Raw genomic sequence first — 23,854 nt, 5'->3', positions numbered from 1 at the left:
CTTCACTACGAACTATATAATATATCCATACAATCTATATAATATATCCCTACAAAATAATCTTTGTGGATTAATAAGAGAGAAACAAAACGAAAATTTTCAAATAACACACCTTCAGAGTTGCTCTTTATTTTTATCATACTCGCTTATCACAGCATAGGTGTGAAAATGAACGTCCAAAATGGTTATAAAACTCACAATTATCCATCGATTTCACACTTGTCTCGGTATTTATATCAAACGCGGTTTGACTAAGTAACAAAAATAAACCATCGCTCAATCTGAGCAAGTGTTGACGTAGTTCGAAGTCATTGGACTCAACAGCGGGAATAACAATAACCACGCACGCTACACCAAATATGGTGAGTCATTAGCAGGCGATCAGTTTTCTTTCTAAACAAAGATGATGGAAGAGGAAATTAATCAGAGTTGGGTTGATTTGGTGTGGGTTGGTGGAGCGGGTGGCACTACACGTGAAATCTGGACTTTACACTTTTTCGAGTGAGCAAGGCCGAATACAATTAAATACGTCATTTATTCCAATAATAAAAGTAAAAGTAAAGTTTACCTTGCAAACCTGACGGTCTATGTGGCAAATGAAGTAGAGTTCACTTGTTTCTGTGACCTCGGCATACGAAGAGATTCTAAAGTGTGGTCAGCACTATGCTCAGCCGCCTTTACTTTCCCTAACGTGAGTTAGGTACCCATCAGAGTTGGGTGGACTCAGGGACGGTCTACTGACTTTAACCCGGATTCGAACTCGAGACTTACGGGTTAGCAGTCCAGCTCTCTACCGCTAGACCACTCCGTCCCATATTCCAATAATAAGGACGTCATTTAAGTCAACACTAAATACGTCATTTATTTCAATACTAAAGACGTCGTAGAGCTCGACAACAATGATGCCATTGACTTTAACTTTACAGGCACCATATAGCAACAACAACAAAAAAGGCATCATCTGAACTCTAGCTTTCACAATAATAAGGTCATCGCAACAGCAATGTCCGATCAAAAAAACAAAAACAACACCCCTAGACATTAACACACGCGCGCACACACGATCGACATAAGACCTATTAGTGAACATTAAGGACTAATGAATATATATAAAATATTTTTTATCTAATAGAATGTTTTCGCGGAGTAAAAAAAAAAGCTCCCTAGACGGCAACATACAGGCTATTTTTATATCCGGGGTTAGTATTTGACTAACGTTAGTAGTAACATCAACAAGTCATATTAATATGTTAATTATTAGTTGCTAATAGCCGTATTCTACATTTTTCTATTGGTTGGAATTATCAGACCTTAGACTGGGAAAAAAACACCGACTAAAGTATTCAAATATTGCACTCAGACCAGTGTAAATAAAGAGGATTCAGCGAGGCAGAAGGTGGATCCCGTCTTCGCCATTAAAAAAACTGGTTGTGTGAAAGAAGGAACTATCCTGTCTACACCGTGAATTGGTTGCCTTTCATGGTGGTGGGACGTAGGTGGGTGGGTGTGGGAGGGGGGGGGTGTCAAGGTTGGACATTTTGGTAGGGCGTTTTCTGCATAAACACATCATGTCAACATCGTGTTTTTTTTACATGTCAGAATGTGTAAGACTGAGGGGGGGGGGGGGGTCAACAGGCAGTAGGTGCTGAACTGACATGCGGGAGCAGATGACATAAGGCTTATGACAACAGATGACATGTCGTTAAAGTCTACAGATGACATGTAGCTATAAATGGTATATGGCATGTGGTTAAAGGAAAGAGATGATGGCTAAACACCTCGGATGAAATTGCTAAAGAAAACAGATTACAAATGTCATGACGGTAAAAACTACATGACATTTGGCTAATGAAAAGATAAGATTGTTAAAGAAAACAGTACCAGTACATATTAAGGAATGACGTCCATATGGAATATGGTAAAGTGAGTGTCGTGGTGGAGTTGCGATGTTGAAAGATGGTACGTCATAAAATAACAGGTACGATGTGACGCAGGTATTTATTTAAATGTGGTATTTATAGAACACTTACTTTATCTTAAAGTTCAGTGAAATGTATTTGTTACTCAAGCTTATCGCAACACATTCATAACTGTTCGAAATACTAGAATTTGAACATATTATATGAATAGATACGTGCATGATACCGTGGTAGAACGACCAAAACATGCAAGACACTAGATAAACGACCAACACATGTATGATACTAAAACATTGACCAACACACGAATGATATAATTAGAATAATATAGACCAACATAATAAAATTGTACATGATACTAAAACAGACGTAACATAAACGATACTAGGCAATATCTATAGAGATGGAACAGGTTTTCTTCCAGATTAAGAAATCACTGACGTGTGCATGGTGTAGAGTGCCGTATTCATTGACGTGTGACCTGTGTGACTTAAGATTCTAGGTTAACGGCGTGGACCAACTTGATTCTATTTCACACCTTTGTCGTCGGGTGCCTAGACTTAAGCACAGCAACTTAATACAGCACCGTCGTGACTACCACACCCCACCCTACACGCCCGCGTCAAAGGGTGGTTAGACTTGCAGAAACGTAACAGTGGCGTGACTAACACCCCGCCCCACCACCCCGTCCCACCCTTGTCAAAGGGTGCCTTTACTTGAAGCACACAAAAAACTTTTTGGTGTGACGACCATGAACTATTTTCACAAGGGTCAAAGAAGAAAAAATTAACTAGCCTGTGAAGTGGTTAATGTAAACAGTCAGAAAAGAATAACTATGAAAGTGTCGCATTAGGGGTAGAAAGGTAAAGGGCCTACAGATTTCGAAAGAAAGGGGTGTAGAGGGGGTAAATAGTATCTTTTTATCTTATTTACTAGTAGAAAATAAACGTTACGTTCTTTTTTTTTTAAGTATCGCTCCCTACGCAACTTTGGGATAATACTGTTTACTAACCATGCTAATTTAATCATCCTTTACAATGCATGCTTTGCGTGTAGGTGTTGACACATCGAGACGTTCGGCGTCATCGTGTGTTGTTTAAATAAAGGCTTATCTTGAGTAGATTACGTTCTCTACTGGCTTGGACTGGGAAGTAATAAAATGACTAAATTATAAAATCTGCAACCGTGGCTAAAACACAGCTTAGGTTGTAAATAAATTAATTTTTATTCCTTTGCTACAGCTGCAGGCATTGAATATTTTTTATTTCACACGTAGAAGAGTCATCACACAATGTAGCAGTATTATTTTTAGAACACAGCACATCATGTGACATTTACGCCGGCCGAATGTTTTCATTTTGTGATTAATTTCCGTGACGTCATGCGGCTAAAAATAAGCATAGTCGGCAGAGAAAACAGCCCTAGAAAACACGACCGATTTTATTGGTCCTGCATGTTTTGTTAGAACTAGATTCTAGTTCTTGTTCTTTTTTTTCCTCCTGACCTTTCAAAAATGCCACCAAACAGAAGCTGAAATGAACAACAGCGAACATCACACCAACCAGCTGAACTAAGGGCGTACACTGATTTACAATAAATATTTCAGTTGCGTTTTAAATGGAAAGTATTAGAATACAAGCCAAACACAAAAGGGCAAATATTAACTTTTCTAAGAAAAAATAAAATTGACCAAAATCTAAATATATCTTTAGAGTCTATACTCTAAAACAACGCTCTTTGAAACCCCTACCTCTGAAATTAATATCCATTTTAGTAACAAAATACATTCTGATAAATTCTAAATTCAGATTTCATAAAAACATGCTTTTTTTTTAAAAAAAAAAAAGGGGGGGGGGGGGGATTATTCTAATTAATTAAGTAGACTTACACTATTCATATTACAAAGCTTTTTATAGTAATCCAATACCTAGATCTAGAATTGAATTCAAGGTCTGACATTTAAAATTTTAAATCATAGTGTTATCTTGAAATAAGCATAATCTAGCATCGATTTAAGTTCGTTTACATACAAAAAAAAAAAAAAAAACAGCATTTAGACCAAGAATCTATAGATTTTTCCATCATTATGAAACTTCAAACCATAGGAAAATGGGAACCGGTCTCAGCTAGATCTAGAAAATCTAGTTAAACCTTTAAACAAATGTTTCAAAAGCGTTTTCTCAAGAATTGATATATTTTCAGCAGAAGTAGTTTGCGTCATATTGTTTACGTTATTTTTTGATCAGGGTTGAATACATTCACGCGACCATGCGACGTCAACGGTATGTCTCGTGTTTACGAAGTTGAGACGGTACACTATTGCAAAACATTTCCTTAGAGGACAAGACTTCCCTTTGTCACTACACTGTTTACTTACTTGCCGGAAATGGTCGGCACGCGCTGCTATATTTATACAACACGCAAGCATGAGTTGTGCGACACGCTAGGTGACCTAGATTAAATGTAACGCACGAAGTTGATGTGATTGTTCTTGTGATTACATTGACAGCGGTGTGTGTGACCGTTACATTGATAGGCCTAGCTGTCCCAAAGACAATGGGGGAGGGGGGGGGGGAGAGGGGAGGGACAGTTATATTGGTAGCTGTCCCAAAGACGTGGTGTGTATGTGTGTTATGTTGGAAGCTATTATACAGTTATGTGTGTGTTTGTCAGTTATAATACACACAATAGCAACATTCGCAGGGAAAGATATATCGCTGGTGTATATTGTTATAGAAACACCAACAGGACAATTCAGAATTAAAAGGTTTTGTTTCTTCTACTACGCTAACTTTTCTTCTTCCCCCCCCCCCCCCCCCCACTCCCGGTTCGTAAAGTTAGTATCGTCTACAAAGATACTTAAAGAATTAATGTGTCGTTTTCACAATACCCGGTCTAGTTTCTATTGATGAACGTCTTATGGAAAAGTACCCCAGCAACTCATGTAAGATAAACGTACCACGCATGAGCCGCCTTAAAGATCACCAGCCTCCCTTGTACGTCACATGGAGCCGCCTTTACCTCGTCTACGGCGCCGCACTGACCGTGAAGGCTACTTCAGGGCCGGATGCAGTAGGCGGGCGGTGGAGGGAGCGGGAGGGGGGTGCTGATGTCAATTTTATAAACGTGCAATATTTTCTATTTTAAAACTGATTTGCAGTGACGTAAATCAATACCAGTTTTAGTCACTGATCCACCACAAACTATCGCTAGATAACGTCACATTAATTTATAACCGTAGACCCATGAACTAACTAATAATAAAACAGATCATAGAGGTACACTGAACAGATTATACAATCTTCTGGATTATTGAAGGTTGTGTTGTCAGGGTCGGGATTATGGGTAGGGTTAAACTAGTCCTATTGGTGTCTATTATAATTACCACCTTAATCGTAACACCAGCCATACACCGAGTGGTTCCCGCTTGGTTAGGATGATGTTTAAGGTCATGTTTAGGGTCAGCGATCAGGTTAGAATCAGTATCAAGGGGCCTACCGGGTTAATATTTAAGTCAGGGATTAAATCAGGATTAGGTATAATGTCAGGGTTAGTAGGTGATACTTAGGTGTCAATGTTAGTTTAAATACCAGGACTTGGGTTTAGTCAAAGTTAGGGTCATGGCCAGTGTAGGGATACTAGCAAAAACTTAGCTTCGATTCTACCTGTAGCGAGTGTTGGACTTAGACCCAGAGCGAAAACTACCTACTTGTGTTATATTAAGTGTTTAGCAAGAAAGTTTACTTACATGGGGCATCAGTACAATCCTGGTCCTTGAACTTGTCGTTATAGTCCACATCCTCCCCATCGTCATTGGCCACCAGCTGGCGAATGGAAGCCAGGTCACGGAACCTCCCACCCGAGAAGTCATGTTCATAGCTCGTCTCCCCGTGGGTGGTTTCGAACACGCCGATGTCATCACACAGACCCGAGTCCTTGCTGCCAGTTGGGGAACCCCTGCGTTTTTCGCTAGGGCTGGTCACCGAGGGAGACGATGGTGACACATCGAGCTCGTCGTCGTCGCTGATTGAGTCGAAAACGTGGGTCAAAGAGCTGGTCACGGCCCGGTTGATGGTCCAGTTCTCGTAGTCCAATTTTTTAGTCCGGAGTTTTGGATCGTCTGCAGATTCCATTTCAGCAGAGGTGAGAATGTTGTCCAGCGTGTAGACGGCTTGTTTGATGTCGAAATCGGACGTGAAGCTTTGCTTGCGCGTGAATTCTGTTAACGTTTCCGTGCTAGCGTTGCTGTCTAGACGCTGGTACTCGTGCTCGGCGATTTCCGCGCGATCGACAACAACATTGACACTGTTTTGACTCTGTCCTCGGGGCGGGGGCATGGGCGGAGTTTTCGCGGGCTTCCACTCCGCCGCCGGTGACTCATACTGTGGTTTTTCTGTGTTGTTTTGGTGCGCGTTCCCCAAAACGAGGCTGGGTCTGACGTTTTCGGCAAGTTTTCCGATGAAAGCCGTTGTTGTGTTACCTTTTTTGTTTGGAATTGGACTGAATGACCTCATTTCTGAGGGACCTCTTGGTGTGTCGTCGGTGTTCGAGTTGTTTTTGTTTATTCCTTGAGCGTGACGTAACGCTGATGGGGACGCTATGTTTGCATCAACCCCCTGTCGAGAGTTAACATCCGTGATGGGCGAAGTGTTGTAGAAATCCGAATTACATTTCTTTGACCGCTCCAGATTTTTCTTCGCGTCGTGAGGAAGCGAGGCCGACGCTTGAAGTAAAGTTTTCCCGTGAACTAAACTCTCCGTCTGTTGTGTGTCGTCTGGTGTTCTGGTGTTATCAACGGGACAGTTCGGCGGTGGCGGTGCGGCACTGACGTCACTGCCACCTGAACAATGCGGGCTGTCGATCTGAACGGCGAACGATTGGAAATGTCGTGCTGGGGTTGGTCCTGGGTCTGTGGGGGTCGGGGGGAGACTTCTACCGCTGCCGGGGCGGGGTGGCTTTTTGGCAACAGGCGGGGGAACGGGCGACTTTTTTATGCTGACTTTTGAAAAGTGATCTCTGTCGAGATCTTTTTCAACACGAGGATCTTTATCCTGAAGAACTGTATCGACACGATGATCTTTGTCTTGAAGATCTTTATTGACACAATGATCTTTGTCCTGAAGATCTTTATTAACACAATGATCTGTGCCTTGATGGTCAACGCGTTGAGTATCGACAATAATAACTGAGCTCATCGGTCTGTTTGGTTTGGGTGAGGGCACGGGCGCTTTCTGAGGGTCGGACTTCCGCTTTGGTTGGGGGTCAGGTGACGAACTGCCCGTGTCCAGGTTCCAACTCCGTCTGGTCACTTCGATGACGGAAACGTTTTCACGACTGAATGACGTCTGCGGGCCCGCTGAACCATCCGTCATGCTATTTTTAGCCCGGTCCGGTTTGTCGCAGTTGACGTTACTCATCAAGGTCGCGTGACGGAGCGGATTTTCACTGGCCGGCCCTTTGCTATTTTTGTTTCCGGGGTCATCCTCCAGGACGAGTCCGAACCCCTCCGTCATCTTCAAGAAGTGGTAGTTCCTCTGTAGGACGGGACTGTGGGTCAGCGCCTCGTTGTGTCGGGGTACGTCACCGGGGTGTATGTTTTTGTTCGTCACCGCCATGAAATTGTCCTTTGTCCTATTGACCCTTGTCCCCAGGTCATCCTCCCCTGACCGGTGCGTAGCTGCCTTTTTGCCTTTTAACATTTCGTCCGGCTCTGAAGTTGACCTGTTGATTAATTTACCCCGAAAGCAAAAATCGCTTTGTTTATCAACAGGAGAACTTTCTTCACCGACGTTGACATTATCTATACTAGCCGATATCCTATTCTGCGCTGCTAAATCGCGATCTTTTCTCTCAGAAAACGAACGTCTTTCGGAAACAGAAATTCTTGATAAGAATTTCGGAGAGTTTATCTCACTTATGCACTTACCTAAAGTGTCCGTGTTATTTAAAGAAGACGCAGATAAATCTGCAACTGAAGTTAACTCACTAGGTTTATCCAAATATGTCAACACACACAAACAGTTACTCTCTAATCCAGCAGAAAATTCGTTCACAACACGACCGCATCGATCACACTTTTTATCTTCTAGCTTGGTCGTGTTTTGGTCTAGATCTCCGCTATCTCGCTCAGCCAAGCTCGAATCACATTCCGATTCAAGAACTGTCAACACACTGCCTAGAAACCGTTTCTCAAATTCTGCTCTGCGCAGCTCTTCGCGTAACTGAACAATCTTATCTTGTAAACCTGCTAGACTTTCACGCACAGCCGTCGTCACATACACATCGCCTGCGGCGGGCCATTCGTCAACCCCTCTGCTCAGCTCCGCAACACAGTCCAACACAGGTGGTGTATCGTCAGGGTAGTCGCGTCGCCACTCAAGCAAGAACAGCTCTCGCAGACGACACACTTTAGCGGCTTTCATTATCTCTGAAACGGTTAAATTACATCACGCATAACAGTTCAAAGAACGATAACTTAAAAACGTAGAAAAATCACACACGAACTGCAGAGTTACTGCGTGAGCTAGCAGCAGTACTGAACGCGTTCATTAAATCGTATTGTTTTTTTCTCTCTCTGCCTGCGCGCACCTGTTTGAGATGCGCAATCAAGTGCCGGGCTCGCTCAACACAGAATGTTATGTTAATTTGTGGGCGGGCTTAAAGGCTGTGTTGTCTACATTCCTGTCTTGCGCGATGGCTATCTTTTGTTTCAGTAGCAGTATAAAAACTTGGGGATAGTCAGTACCTCGTCGTAATCGTGTCCGAATCCGTCTTCAAATTTTTGACAACATCCGTGTAGGCTTTAAACGGAAAAGAGAAATGTAGGCGGTAACCGAAATCAAAAACTTTAAGGATAGTTCCAGGTTATTTAACATATATTTAGGAGTACGGCTTAATAACCTTAATAAGTGTAGCATAAAACATGTTTAGTTAGAACTATGCAGCCCCCTTTTCCAAGAAATTCGCGGTTCTGTCCCACCCCCCTCCCCCAACCCCACGAGAACCTAGGTCCATTGTTTATGAACATTGATATTGGGTTGTAAACACATCGTGATACTGGGATTCTACTGTTGTTTACATACTGGGATAAAAACACATAATTATGGTGAGATTATGATGTTGTTTACATACTGGGATATAAGCACTTCACGATACTGGGATTGTGCTGTTGCTTACATACTATAGTGTAAACACATTAAGATACCGGGATTCTACTGTTTACATACTGGGATATTATTTACACATCATGATACTGGGATTGTGCTTTTGTCGGCTGTTTGCGAGATTACCTGTTGTTATTTTCACCTGACCCGACCCTTTGCGATTAGCCGAACCCATGTATTTGCATTTCTGATCAAGTTTAGCAACTAACGGCCTTATGGCTGTTTTGGGTTAAAGTTAGCACTAGCTTTCTGTTTATCGCGTTAGTTGTATGCTTGAGGCTCATGTTGAAACATCGTTACCGTAGATACAAGCTGTAAGAATACTCCAAAATTAGCCGACCAATAGATGTAGTAACTAAAAAATAATAATTAAATAGCTGTTTTTTTTTTTTTAAATCAACGATGTGACTGAATCGAAGTTTTGAAGTAGACCGGTTACGAATTTTTTTTAGTAAAAACCCTTGTGTTATCATTATGAGTCACCAACTGACTGGTTCACTTGTATTATTAATTTAAAAAAAAATCTGGTTCATTTGAGAGTTGTATTATCACGTGACAGTGTCACAGTGACATGTGGCGAGAGGTCATGCAAGAAAATGGTATGTGTGTGTGTTGGTGTGTATGTATATAGTTGTGTATATATGTGTGTATATGGTTGTGTGTGTTTGTATGTGTATGTATGTATGTGTATATGTATGTGTATGTATATTTCTGTGCTTGGAGGCCGTAAGTCTATTTGTGTGTATGTATATATTTGTATGTATATATGTGTATGTATCTGTGTGTTTGCAGGTATGTATGTATGTATATGTATGTGTGTATTTATGTGTATGTATGTGTGTATATGCATGTATTTGTGTGTACATATGTGTGTATTTGTGTGTACATATGTGTGTATAGGTATGTATTTGTGTGTATATATGTGTGTTTGTGTAGGAGGTATGCACAGGTGTGTGTGTTGCTCACCTCCTGCCCCTTACATGTCACAGTGACCTCAGGTGTGAGCCTAGAACACCTGACTACCACCCAGACATTACCAGGTCAGTGCTAGACACGGATGTCACCTTAACCTGTACGACCTACGTCCTATTCTAGGAAATGGGAGGGACTCTCTTAAGGCGAGGTGAGACGGTTATTTTTTTTTTTAAAACCTCTCGTCAGATCGAAACTGATAGAAGGGGGGGGGGTGTATAAAATAAATGAATACGTGGGAGGAAGGCTGTTCGTGTAGATATACTTGATAAGAAAAACACATACGTCTCACCGAGCAGGTTTTAAAGACAGGAGAGGTGTGTCAATAGGTCTAGAGACCCATCCCTCTGTGTACCCTATTGTGACTTAACATTTTATTATGTGGGTATTTTTTTTTGTTCTCAGCTCAGCGCACTGGTGCGCACATTTAAAAACTGAAACCTGTTAAAAAGAAATGTTTTTAAATTGCAGATTTTGACAACGAATGGTTAATCTTGACAACAAAGGCTTGCCTAAGGCCTATAACTTCGGCCGTTGTAAACCTTTTCTGACACACCATAGGCGGATCTAGAATGGGGAATAGAGCAAGGGTGCGGGGGTGGGGGGGGGGGGCGCTCCAAAATTTTGGAATTTTGTAGCACATCATAAAACGTACAGTATCGGCGGTGTCGGGTCGGTAACGCTTGTGGTTACTAGACTGAAATGTCCCGAGTTCGAACCCCTGGGCAGGTGAGGCTAGATAGCTGGGGACAGCAACTCATCTATGAGAGAAAAACTCCAAAATTAAACAACTGCTGTGTGTATCACACAGTGTGTATCTTCTAATGGTAGCCACCCCCCCCCCCTTTTATTCTAATCAAGCCTTCTGTCCCTCTTAACGTTTATAACAGGGGTCTCCAAACTACGGCTCGCGGGCCGTATGCGACCCGCGAAGTCCTCGTATCCGGCCCGCTGAGATCTTTTTGTCCAAGGAAAAATCGTTTGTTGGTGATGGCTGAGGAACTTTGCCCAGAAAAATCAAAGACATGCCTGGAGGAAACTGGCCCCCGAACTGAAATTTGATAGTTAATGCGGCCCTCGGACTGAAGAGTTTGGAGACCCCTGTTTTATAACATGACGTTAATAATTTGATATCCTTTGTTCCAGTCTTTTTGTTCAACATTTTTATATGGAGATAAAACCCGGTAGTTGGGAGATGACAATCAGTACAACAGAAGAGGTGGGGAGGGGGGGGGGTAGAATTTCAGAGGTGGGGGTGGGGTTTTTAGAATGCCAGTGTTGGGGGGGGGGGGGTTAGAATTTCAGAGGTGGGGGTTTTAGAATGTCAAAGTGGGGGGGGGGGTAGAATATCTGTCACGGGAGGGGGTTACATCAATAGATTTGGCGGAGTCCGGTCATACAATACCTCTTTGGTGGAGAGAGGGGAGGGGGGTAGACCGTGGAGTCGGAGTCCTATCTTTCGTTGTATCTATTCCTGCTATCCCTGTAGGGCACGAAAACACATCGAATGCAGGGGCGGATTAAGGAATAGGCTGCTGGGGTTAGACAGTGACGGATAAAGATTTAGGCTGATCGGGTTAGATAAGTAGCTATTTGAGGACGGATGGCGCGGCCGAATTGTACGCCGACCCTGGAATTATGGGGGGGGGGGTGTAGAAAGAGGAAGTAACTTTTTTTTATATAAAAAGTTCTTTCCGAGTTGCAATACTGTATAATTCGCAGTCAAAATTAAGAAAATAGATTGTTTCTTGGCTTTACAGACTGACTAAACATTTGTCTACATCGATTGCATGGCAACAAAAAAAAAAAAAAAACAACTCAGGGACAGAGAGTGGTAAGAAGCAAATATGAATTGGGAGGGGGGGGGGAGGCTAAAAATTAATGGTTCGCCCCGGACACTGGAAAAGGTCGCTACTCCTCTGGGCCGTGTTTATTGGTACTATAATTGGCACTTCAGAATGTTAGTGCCCCTTAAAAAAATATCCCTCCCCTCCCAAAAAAAACCCCCAATAAACAATAAATAAATAAATGAAAAAGGTAACGAGACATTCTCTCGGCTCAATATTTCTACTTCTCTATTTAATAAAGATACACTATCCAGTAGATCTATGTCTTGTTTCGCTGTTCTTCTGATTATACTTTTTACTTATCTTGATATTATATACCAAAATAAACCCGCTTATGGCATTTTCTGATGCGTCCCCTCCCCCCTCTCACACATGCTAATGGTTAATACAACCCTGGCTAGCGGACTCCATTTTACAGAGCCCAAAAACTGTCTGTTTACTCACCTTCATAGACAAACTGTTTCCATCAAGATGACTGCCTTTTGTTTATAGACCCGTTTTACCTAGGAAAAGTGTTTTAAAAAGAACAATATTTCAATGACCCTTGACGATTTTTAGAGGCTATAAATAACTAATAACTTTACAGGTATTTCAAATATTGCGATCGTACTTTATAAATTGTCTAATGGTGGGGGGGGGGGGTTAACTTTTAGCCAGCTGAAGATGTTGCTTACGTATATCGTAATAACAATTAGACCTACCAGATAAAATTAATTTACAACAATACCGGTCGTCAGTGAGATTTTTGCCCTGAAGAGATGCCTGAGAGAAACTCTGGTCGCAACATTTTCCCCACGACACATTTCCTGAGTCTATTCTCAAAGAAAACCATACATATAGCTTCAAGTGTATCAACGGTTTCCGTAGTGTAGTGGTCATCACACGCGGAAGGTCCTGGGTTCAAGCCCCAGCGGAAACAAGTTTTTTTTTTACCATATTATGAACATGAATTTTCATTAACCCAAACATTCACAATTTTCTTTCTAACATCGTATCCTAGATTCGTACAGTCAAACATCATTCTCTTAGTAGGTTTACATAACAACAATTACTGGATACTTTTCAACGTGATTTAGCACGGTCCTATAAGTCCTCTTAGACACTAACCCGGTCGTTAATCAGCTGAAAGTTAACTCGGAGTGTTAAGCATCTATTAACTTAATGAACATACATGCCTGGATTCGATCCACCACACAAGAGAACAATACCAACAGGTTAGACCTGAGGTTTAAAGAAAACAACAACACAAACACTGCTGTGTGTCTTAGTTGCCAAGATGGCGGCTGTGAAACAAGCAGATGTAGTTGGAGTACCATGTAACTTTAAGAGGTGTGTGTTGGTTTTTGCTTGTGTGTGTGGGGGGTAGTTGATTGTGTGGTGGCAGATGAATGTTACGGTTAGCGCTGTTAGTTAACTGTGTGACATCAGATTATGGTTAGGGTTAGCGCTGTGTCAAAGACTAAGATATCAATGTAATAACTAATATTTGTGTATGTTAAATTTATGTATGTATGTATTTGTGTGTGTGTGTTTTTTTTTGGGGGGGGGGGGGGTGTTTAAAACGACATCACGTTATGAAAGATTAAAGTTGCCTCGCCTTTAGGCTCCCCCCTTACGTCATACATTGTCTCGTGAAGTAAGGACCCCACCCCTAAGACGACCAGTGTTTCTTTCAGACTTTTTTTCTCCAGGGGGAAGTGGGGGGAGGGGACAACAACGACACTGGTAAAAGTATATATTGTCTATATAAATACTATTTGGTTGGGGGGGGGGCGGTAGATGTTCATCGTGGGCTGACACCCCCCCCCCCTACCCACACCGCCCTGAAGAGATGCCTGGAAGAAACTGGTCGCAACATTTTCCAGTGCTCAAAGAAAACCATAAAAATAATTAGTTTTAATAAAATTATAACTATTAGCTTATAATCTTTCAACAGTTTCCGTAGTGTAGTGGTCATCACATCCGCCTAACACGCGGAAGGTCCTGGGTTCAAGCCCCAGCGGAAACACTTTTTTATTACTTTTACCGTCTCATCTCTTTTTTTAGGTACCATGAACATGAATTTTCATTAACCCAAACGTTTACAATATTGGTTTTCTAACATCGTTTCCTAGATTCGTATAGTCATACATTATTCTCTAACTACGTTTATATAACATCAATTACGGGATACTAGCATGATCTAGCACGGTCCCATAATTCCACGTAGATACTAATCCAGGGAGATTTTTGCTAAACTCCTTGACCACTCTTTGAAGCTTTTTCTACCCGCAGACAACATTGAGTCCGTTCAAGTCACCTCCAGCGTCTCAGCTGTTTCGTTGGAATTAGAAAAATAAAAAAGTCAGTTATAAAGGGAGGAGCCTTCTACTATTATGTGACACCTCTAGGTGCGTGCTTTTCTATACAAACATATGTATAGACACATCTGTACACAAAAACATCTATAGACACCTCTATATACATAGACAGTTCTGTATAAAACACAAATATAGACACCTCTGTATACAAACACGTATTTAGATACCTCTATATTCAAACACATATATAAACACTTCTGTATACAAATGTATACATCGACACTTCTGTAAAAAAAAAAAAAAATATAGACACTTCTGTATACAAACACGTATTTAGATACCTCTTTATACAAACACATATATAGACACCACTGTATATAAAAACATATATAGACACAACTGTATACAAATGCGTTGTATGTACGTGTGCATGCACTGTAGCGTTCAACCTCTATAGAATATTGACAGACATTGTGTTTTTCGTGCACTAGGTCACCTGCTGACAGTGCACAGTGCACTGCATCCAGCGCATAGGTCTCAAGCATTCCAGGACTTGCACAGTGCACTTAAAGCATTACGTCATGAGACACCATAACGACAGGTGCAATAGGACAGCTGACAACATTTGTACATGTGCTACTGCTGTCGTACTACTCTCGTTTGTGTCACCTGGTAATTGAAATGGGAACACAACTTTCGAGTAAAACTACTGTTTCACTCTAAACAAGTATGGGAAACGGGACACAACTTCACACAACTTTAGAGTAAAACTACTGTTTCGCTTTAAACAAGCAAGGGTAATGGGACACAACTTTTGAGTAAAACTACTGTTTCACTTTAAACAAGCAAGGGTAATGGGACACAACTTTTGAGTAAAACTACTGTTTCGCTTTAAACAAGCGGATATACCAGTGTTTTCGTTTCTCTATCAAGGTGACACTTTCCACCTAAAGCAGCCGTTTAAAAAAAGTTTTTGACATGAGTCTTTCTTGAAAAATCCAAATATCTGGGCGCCTCCCTTAAAAAAAATTAAAAAATTTGGCGTCGGCCTCTCCGGTTTCATTCAATAATTTTATTTACCTAAAATGTGGTAGTATTTTTATTACCATAACTCCTACTCCTCTTGGTATAAACTCCAACGGTCAACTCTTTTGGGAAAGAAAATAAAGAAATAACTTTCAACGATTTGATATTAGGCTTAATGATATGGGTTGGAAAGCCGTTAGATTATCGGCGTATTTTTAAAATTATGTCTCAGATGAAAAAAAAAGAACCTTTTTATGATTTAAAGTGTGTATATATTTCTAGCTGTAGATTTTTTTTTTAAAAAGTGTACATTGTACCAGAGGCGTAGCGGGGGGGGGGGGGGGGGTGCGGATCGCACCGGTTGACATCATTTAGGGGGGTGACACCAAGGCAAACAATAAAAAAACATATAAAGAAAAATTTGAGGGGGGGGGGGTGTAAATCGAAATTTTGAGGGGGGGGGGGGGTGCAAATCGAAAATTGAAAGTTTGTCCCCTAGAAGAGTCGCTACGCCTCTGGGGGGGTGACACCATTAAGTGCAGCACCATTAAGTGCCGCACCGGGTGACACCCGACCTCGCTACGCCACTGCATTGTACTTTTCTGAGAAATTGTGTTCGGGCTTCTGTTGACACTAATCTCTCTAACATGGCGCGCGTCCCATTTCGAAAGTCGCCAACTTACAGCGAATTTCTGAATTCACTGACCTCTATACGTCCTTTCTAAGTTATAACCAGCTAGATCTAGATCTATATTATATTGCAAATTTTATACGAGCTTTAAGGTCTAAGTATGGGTGGAAACTTTTGTGCTTTTTAACACCACCCCCCTAAATTGAAGCATGCAATTTTAAAGAATTATCCATCGAATTATTCATCAACATTAATTAAAGCACTGATGTACTAATTGTCGAACTAAATAATTTAAAAACAAAACATAAGGTAAGTGGAAAGACTTAATCCAATATAGTGAATATGGTCAATAATAATATGGCCAATATGCATCATAAAAAAACGTCTGTAATGCAAACTGTACAGTACCCACATTGTTTTTTCTGCTTGTATTTTAATATAACAGTTGGGGGACCAGAATTAGAATTATATTAAGATCTGGACAAGGTTATGGGACGTCGTTAGGATTATGATAGTAAGAGGCTCTACTAACGAAAACGTGTGTTCAATAAAATCAGCCAGCGATTCTATAGTAACCCCCCCCCCCCCCCCCTCACTCCCTCGCAGTTCAAATCAATGGAAAAAAAAACCACCGGGAGTATCCTTTCGAACATTACGGTCCATGTGGCAGGTGAAGTAGAGTTGGCCTGTTTTATTGACCTCGACATATGAAGTCACAGTGTGACGTGGTGAGCACTATGCTTAGTGAGTTAGGTAACCATAAAAGCTGAGTGGACTCAGGGACGTCCTGCTGTCCCGACTCCGGACCGAGATCCGAACTCGAGACTTCCAGTTAGCAGTCGAGCGAGGAGATCTGAAAGCAATGCAGAAAACCACAGACAAAAAATGCCAAAGGTCAATTCCATGAATTTGATTTTCTCGTTCAAATCTGTCATGAATGAGTCACATACATCGGTGTATGAACAACATAACATTTTCGCATTAAAAAACATGACGCCTAAATAACATTCGCGGTGTACTCACGCGATTTGTTTTAATTAATGTGGGGACCGTTCTAGCCACAGTGTTTATGATTAATTACACCAAGTGGAAATTTATCCCCGGAAATGAGTCAAGCACTTGTTTAAAAAGAAATTTATCTATAACAAAACAAATTGTTTGTTTACGTCGTCCTTTAAGTGTCGACATTTTTTTAAGTACGCGAAGATTTTAAATTTTAAATGCCAGCGATGACTTTGTACCCACTTCAGTTTGACGTCGCTTGTCTCAATATTAAAGGGATTTCAACCAACCTGACAAAAGGCCGACACGGGCAAATGCCGATAGACGAAAAGACCGACGAATTAAAAATCTCACCCCTTGTTGCTTTCTTAAAATCGCTAAGCCTCTTGTGGTTTCCCCACGCCGGGGTTTGATCGTCTGTCAAACCACATGTGGTCATAGAAACTAGAATCCTATTTTAAGTTGTATATTAATGCGAACGATCTCTCAAAAAAAAGTTAACAAAACATCATAATTTACTTTAGAAATTGTTAATTAACGCAGCTTCGTTTATCAGCCATACTTCTTCTTTGTTCTTAATGTGCAGTGGCGTCGCTAGGTCGGGTGTGACACGGTGCGGTCCACACCCCCCCCCCCCCCCCCCGCCCCGCCCTCGCTACGCCTCTGATAATGTGTCTAATATTGAAGGTTCAGACCACTAGTCCAACATTGCTGACTGCACAGTCTCCGCCCCATCATGCACCGCGTACAATTTATTAGGCCTATTAAATATTACATTGTCATGGGAATAAGTCTTCGATGCTTCAAGATTAATGATTTTATTCAAACTACTTTTTAAATAAATAAATTTTAAAATAATTCAGAGGTGTAGCGAGGGTTTGGGGGCGGGGGGGGGGGGGGGAATATGTCCCCGGGCGCCAATATGGGTTGGAAAAACAAATTGAAAGTTTGAGGGGGGTAGCAATTCGAAAGTTTGAGGGGGATGCAATTCGAAAGTTTGTCCCCGGGCGCCGGGGAGGTTCGCTATGCCTATGAAATAATCCTCCGTTCAAGCAAAATAATAGAGACATTTTTAGTTCGGAGGCAACTTTATAATTATCAATAATGGGGACAATAGATGGTTTCGGTCCGATTATTGATATTTTAAAACATTTTATATTGGGATAAATTAGATCGAAGCGTAACAACTCAAAATACTCGGATCAATTTAAAGTTATTAGTTTTTAAAATAGATTTCAAAGTTCGAAAACCATTTTTTTAAAACACACGGCCAAAAATTGTAAGAGGTGGGGGGGGAGGGGGGAGGGGGGGGTTAAGAGGATATTTTGCTAGTGGGATGAACCAGGGGGAACTCCACGGAAGTCCAGCCAGAAAACGGATGTGAGGTTCATTGGGCCCTTTCTTGACGTCTGTGTTCAACATATTTGTATTCTTTTAGTGTACCGGATTCATTCGACTTGAACTGTGTCAAAAGATATTTTTTAATGGAAAAATGTAATAATAGGGCAAAAACAGTCATTCCCGCTTGTTTAGAGCAGGAAAAGTGGTTTTACAAGAAAATTTTAGAGCATTTTTCATCCAAGAATTACAGGAGTGAAATTGGTGTGCTAATAGTTTGGAGTGTCGCTTTGGTGTCTGCTGTCTTAGTACACCTGTCTGCTGTCTTGGTACACCTGTCTGCTGTCTTAGTACACCTGTCTGCTGTCCTAGTACACCTGTCTGCTGTCCTAGTACACCTGTCTGCTGCCTTAGTACACTTGTCTGCTGTCCTAGTACACCTGATTGCTGTCCTAGTACACCTGTCTGCTGTCCTAGTACACCTGTCTACTATCCTAGTACACCTCTCTACTATCCTAGTACACCTGTCTGCTGTCCTAGTATCCTAGTACACCTGTCTGCTGTCCTAGTACACCTGTCTGCTGTCCTAGTATCCTAGTACACCTTTCTGCTGTCCTAGTACACCTGTCTGCTGTCCTAATACACCTGTCTGCTGTCCTAATACACCTGTCTGCTGTCCTAGTATCCTAGTACACCTCTCTACTATCCTAGTACACCTGTCTGCTGTCCTAGTATCCTAGTACACCTGTCTGCTGTCCTAATACACCTTTCTGCTGACCTAGTACAGCTGTCTGCTGTCTTAGTACACCTGTCTGCTGTCCTAGTACACCTGATTGCTGTCCTAGTACACCTGTCTGCTGTCCTAGTACACCTGTCTACTATCCTAGTACACCTCTCTACTATCCTAGTACACCTGTCTGCTGTCCTAGTATCCTAGTACACCTATCTGCTGTCCTAGTACACCTGTCTGCTGTCCTAGTACACCTGTCTGCTGTCCTAGTATCCTAGTACACCTTTCTGCTGTCCTAATACACCTGTCTGCTGTCCTAGTATCCTAGTACACCTCTCTACTAATTTAGTACACCTGTCTGCTGTCCTAGTATCCTAGTACACCTGTCTGCTGTCCTAGTACACCTGTCTGCTGTCCTAGTACACCTGTCTGCTGTCCTAGTACACCTGTCTGCTGTCCTAATACACCTGTCTGCTGTCCTAGTATCCTAGTACACCTGTCTGCTGTCCTAGTACACCTGTCTGCTGTCCTAGTACACCTGTCTGCTGTCCTAATACACCTGTCTGCTGTCCTAGTACACCTGTCTACTGTCCTAGTACACCTGTCTACTGTCCTAATACACATGTCTGATGTCCTAGTACACCTGTCTGCTGTCCTAGTACACCTGTCTGCTGTTCTAGTACACCTGTCTGCTGTCCTAGTACACCTGTCTGCTGTCCTAGTACACCTGTCTGCTGTCCTAGTACACCTGTCTGCTGTCCTAGTACACCTGTCTGCTGTCCTAGTAAACCTGTCTGCTGTCTTAGTACACCTGTCTGCTGTCTTAGTACACCTGTCTGCTGTCTTAGTACACCTGTCTGCTGTCCTAGTACACCTGTCTGCTGTCCTAGTACACCTGTCTGCTGTCTTAGTACACCTGTCTGCTGTCCTAATACACCTGCCTGCTTCCCTAATACACATGTCTGCTGTCCTAATACACCTGTCTGCTGTCCTAGTACACCTGTCTGCTGTCCTAATACATCTGTCTACTGTCCTAATACACCTGTCTGCTGTCCTAATACACCTGTCTGCTGTCCTAGTACACCTGTCTGCTGTCCTAATACATCTATCTACTGTCCTAATACACCTGTCTGCTGTCCTAATACACCTGTCTGCTGTCCTAGTACACCTGTCTGCTGTCTTAGTACACCTGTCGTAATGGTGTCTGCTGTCCTAGTACACCTGTCTGCTGTCCTAATACACCTGTCTGCTGTCCTAATACATCTGTCTACTGTCCTAGTACAACTGTCTGCTGTCCTAATACATCTGTCTACTGTCCTAGTACAACTGTCTGCTGTCCTAGTACACCTGTCTGCTGTCCTAGTACACCTGTCTGCTGTCCTAGTACACCTGTCTGCTGTCCTAGTACACCTTTCTGCTGTCCTAATACACCTGTCTGCTGTCCTAATACACCTGTCTGCTGTCCTAGTACACCTGTCTGCTGTCCTAGTACACCTGTCTGCTGTCCTAGTACACCTGTCTGCTGTCTTATTACACCTGTCTGCTGTCCTAGTACACCTGTCTGCTGTCTTAGTACACCTGTCTGCTGTCTTAGTACACCTGTCTGCTGTCTTAGTACACCTGTCTGCTGTCTTAGTACACCTGTCTGCTGTCTTAGTACACCTGTCTGCTGTCCTAGTACACCTGTCTGCTGTCTTAGTACACCTGTCTGCTGTCCTAATACACCTGTCTGCTGTCCTAATACACATGTCTGCTGTCCTAATACACCTGTCTGCTGTCCTAGTACACCTGTCTGCTGTCCTAATACATCTGTCTACTGTCCTAATACACCTGTCTGCTGTCCTAATACACCTGTCTGCTGTCCTAGTACACCTGTCTGCTGTCCTAATACATCTGTCTGCTGTCCTAATACATCTGTCTACTGTCCTAATACACCTGTCTGCTGTCCTAGTACACCTGTCTGCTGTCTTAGTACACCTGTCGTAATGGTGTCTGCTGTCCTAGTACACCTGTCTGCTGTCCTAGTACACCTGTCTGCTGTCCTAGTACACCTGTCTGCTGTCCTAATACACCTGTCTGCTGTCCTAATACACCTGTCTGCTGTCCTAGTACACCTGTCTGCTGTCCTAGTACACCTGTCTGCTGTCCTAGTACACCTGTCTGCTGTCTTAGTACACCTGTCTACTGTCCTAGTACACCTGTCTGCTGTCCTAGTACACCTGTCTGCTGTCTTAGTACACCTGTCTGCTGTCCTAGTACACCTGTCTGCTGTCCTAGTACACCTGTCTGCTGTCCTAATACACCTGTCTGCTGTCCTAATACACCTGTCTGCTGTCCTAGTACACCTGTCTGCTGTCCTAGTACACCTGTCTGCTGTCCTAGTACACCTGTCTGCTGTCTTAGTACACCTGTCTACTGTCCTAGTACACCTGTCTGCTGTCCTAGTACACCTGTCTGCTGACCTAATACACCTGTCTGCTGTCCTAGTACACCTGTCTGCTGTCCTAGTACACCTGTCTGCTGTCCTAGTACACCTGTCTGCTGTCCTAGTACACCTGTCTCCTGCCCTTGTGCACCTGCCATAATGGTGAAAAAAGTAGAACTTACACATAAAATATATAGGCTTACTTGAATCAGAGTCAGCCAACCGCCATCCCCAACCCCTTCTCCCCCCACCCCTCAAAATTTAAATGCCCCCCCCCCCCTCGGAGAAAAATATCTGAAAGAAACACTGCTGACTATCAATGTTGGCTTAATATTTGACGCATGTTTCTGGTCTACATGTAGAAACAAACGAATAATATCCATGTAAATTCAGACAGGGTTTAAAAATAGACTACAACTGGATGCATATTTTTTGCCTTATAGCTATGTCTGTGTAGGTGGCATAAACTGCCTACTTAGATATCAATGTGGATATGTTTTGACAGATTACAAAATTAACCCAGCTATAACAGCTTTTGTTTACATTAATTTTTTTTAAATATTACTTTTGTACTATCGTTTCAGACTTTTAATTAGAAGTTGCTCATAAATACACAAAGACATTGATTGACCTGAACACGTCATTATTAATTCACCTTTGACCTTCGGTGCAATATGGACGATTATAGCGGCTTAGCACTCCCATCTATTTACTAGATAGTGATCTCCCTTTCCACTATCACCTGCTTTACGTTTAGAGAGCTTGTTCCTTCTAAACCCCCCCCCCCCCCTCCCTTACCCTTTTCTCTCCCATATTACTGACCTTTTTTTTTTTTTTTTACTTAAAAAGGTGTTTTATCATTTTAATAACTTTTAAATAATTTTATTTTCTTTATTTTTAATACCCCGAGCTACAGTTCAATGTAAAATATAGAATCTATTCTACATGCTAGATCTAGCGTTTAAAAAAAAAAGCCCTGGATTAGTCTATCAAGAAAGCTAGGTGTTGACAAGATCGAGGCTAAACAGCAGCTGATCTATATGTAGAATAGATTAGATTATATATTTGAACATGTGTCCAACTGTTTCCGTAGTGTAGCGGTTATCACATCCGCCTAACACGCGGAAGGTCCTGGGTTCAAGCCCCAGCGGAAACACGTGATCTTTTTTTTTAAAATTTAACATATCGAAATTTTTTAGAATATTCTCATTTTAAAATGTGCTTATTCTAAAGTATTATTTCTACGTGATTATGATTAACTGATTTGTTAAATTGTAATTTTAAAAGAAATATGCCTATATTATAATCACTTTTTCATATCTGCACTGAAAGTTATTATGTGAAGATATAATAAATGGGTTTATATATATATATATATATATATATATATATATATATATATATATATATATATATATATATATATATATATACATATACATATAAATGCTTGTTTACAAACACATGTAGGTCTATATACGACTATATATGGATATAATAGTTTTAACACACACGACACAAAACCAATCAAGAAGGACCGTATAAAGGCAGAATGAAGTGGGTCACCATATTATATATTATATCATAGGCCTATATCCTCAACGACGGCCAAAAGTTGATACCTCCATCTCCAACCTGCCCACCCCCGATCGCACCCAACCAACCCACACTGAAGCAGATGAATGAGTTGGTACTTTACCGTGTCACTTGTATCAACGATTGATTACTCGAGTATATTTACTTTACACCGCGGAAAAACAATATCGCATTTCGGGTTATGCTGCGAACTTTGATTCAAACCAAACAAAACGACGACTAGCATATCCGCTTGTGGACATTGTAAGAGAACTTCCATTCAATTCAACCATGAGCATGCATGTGGGATGGTGGTATTTTTTACACAGGGGTATTTTTTTAAGGAAACACCGCCCTCTTAAACTCATAGCTAGCTAGGCCTAAGTTTGTATCGTCGTATGCCTATTCTAATAAGCAACTGATGTTTACTTAAAGGTAGTTTCAAAATACGGGCCTATCCCCTTGGTATTAAGACATCCAGTGTTTTTTTTCCAATGCACGTCTACCACCCCCAATCCAAATGAAATAGAATTTATAGAGAAAATATCTACTTTTATCCGTGTCTTGACACCCCCCCCCCCCCAAAGTTTCAAGTGCCTCTCCCCCCCCCACCCCCCCCCCCCCCCCCCCCCGGAGAAAAAAAACCACTGAAACACTGGAGACATCCATTCTTGGCGTTGCACTGAGATGCTTGGCCGATTTTCAAAAAAAAAAAAAAGGGGGGGGGGCGGGTTCTATGACGTCAATTTTTATTGTGCCCCCTTCACAGCACATCATTCTCAAAAGTCTCCTCAATGTGACGTCATGTTTATGACCTTGGAGTGTCATCATTTTTCCTTTTCGTACCTTGCGGAGAATAACTATAAGGCCTCTGTCAAAACTTTCTACCCCACTCTTCCTCCTGCCACTCATTTCAGCTGTTCCAA

The 23,854-nt window shown here is 41.9% G+C and overlaps 1 protein-coding gene and 2 non-coding genes across 3 annotated transcripts in view; 2 read left to right on the top strand and 1 right to left on the bottom strand.

Annotated features, from left to right (window-relative positions):
* The window catches only part of LOC131929110 (uncharacterized), a 36,648-nt gene extending 28,174 nt beyond the window's left edge, over positions 1-8,474 (bottom strand). The window contains exon 1 of the mRNA XM_059285315.1: positions 5,668-8,474. Coding sequence (XP_059141298.1) covers positions 5,668-8,341 — 2,674 coding nt within the window. The 5' untranslated portion in view covers positions 8,342-8,474. The remainder of the gene's footprint in view (positions 1-5,667) is intronic.
* Positions 8,475-13,836: 5,362 nt separating this feature from the next.
* Trnav-aac (transfer RNA valine (anticodon AAC)) lies at positions 13,837-13,909 on the top strand. Its single transcript has one exon. It is a non-coding gene; the product is annotated as a tRNA-Val (tRNA).
* Positions 13,910-22,436: 8,527 nt separating this feature from the next.
* Positions 22,437-22,509, top strand: Trnav-aac (transfer RNA valine (anticodon AAC)). The gene has a single exon. It is a non-coding gene; the product is annotated as a tRNA-Val (tRNA).
* The last annotated feature ends 1,345 nt before the right edge of the window (positions 22,510-23,854 follow it).

Source organism: Physella acuta, unplaced genomic scaffold (assembly GCF_028476545.2).
Source record: "Physella acuta isolate Inbredline_101_S28 unplaced genomic scaffold, ASM2847654v3 ptg001599l, whole genome shotgun sequence".
Lineage (NCBI taxonomy): Eukaryota > Metazoa > Mollusca > Gastropoda > Physidae > Physella > Physella acuta.
This window is presented reverse-complemented; position numbering and strand designations above follow the sequence as displayed.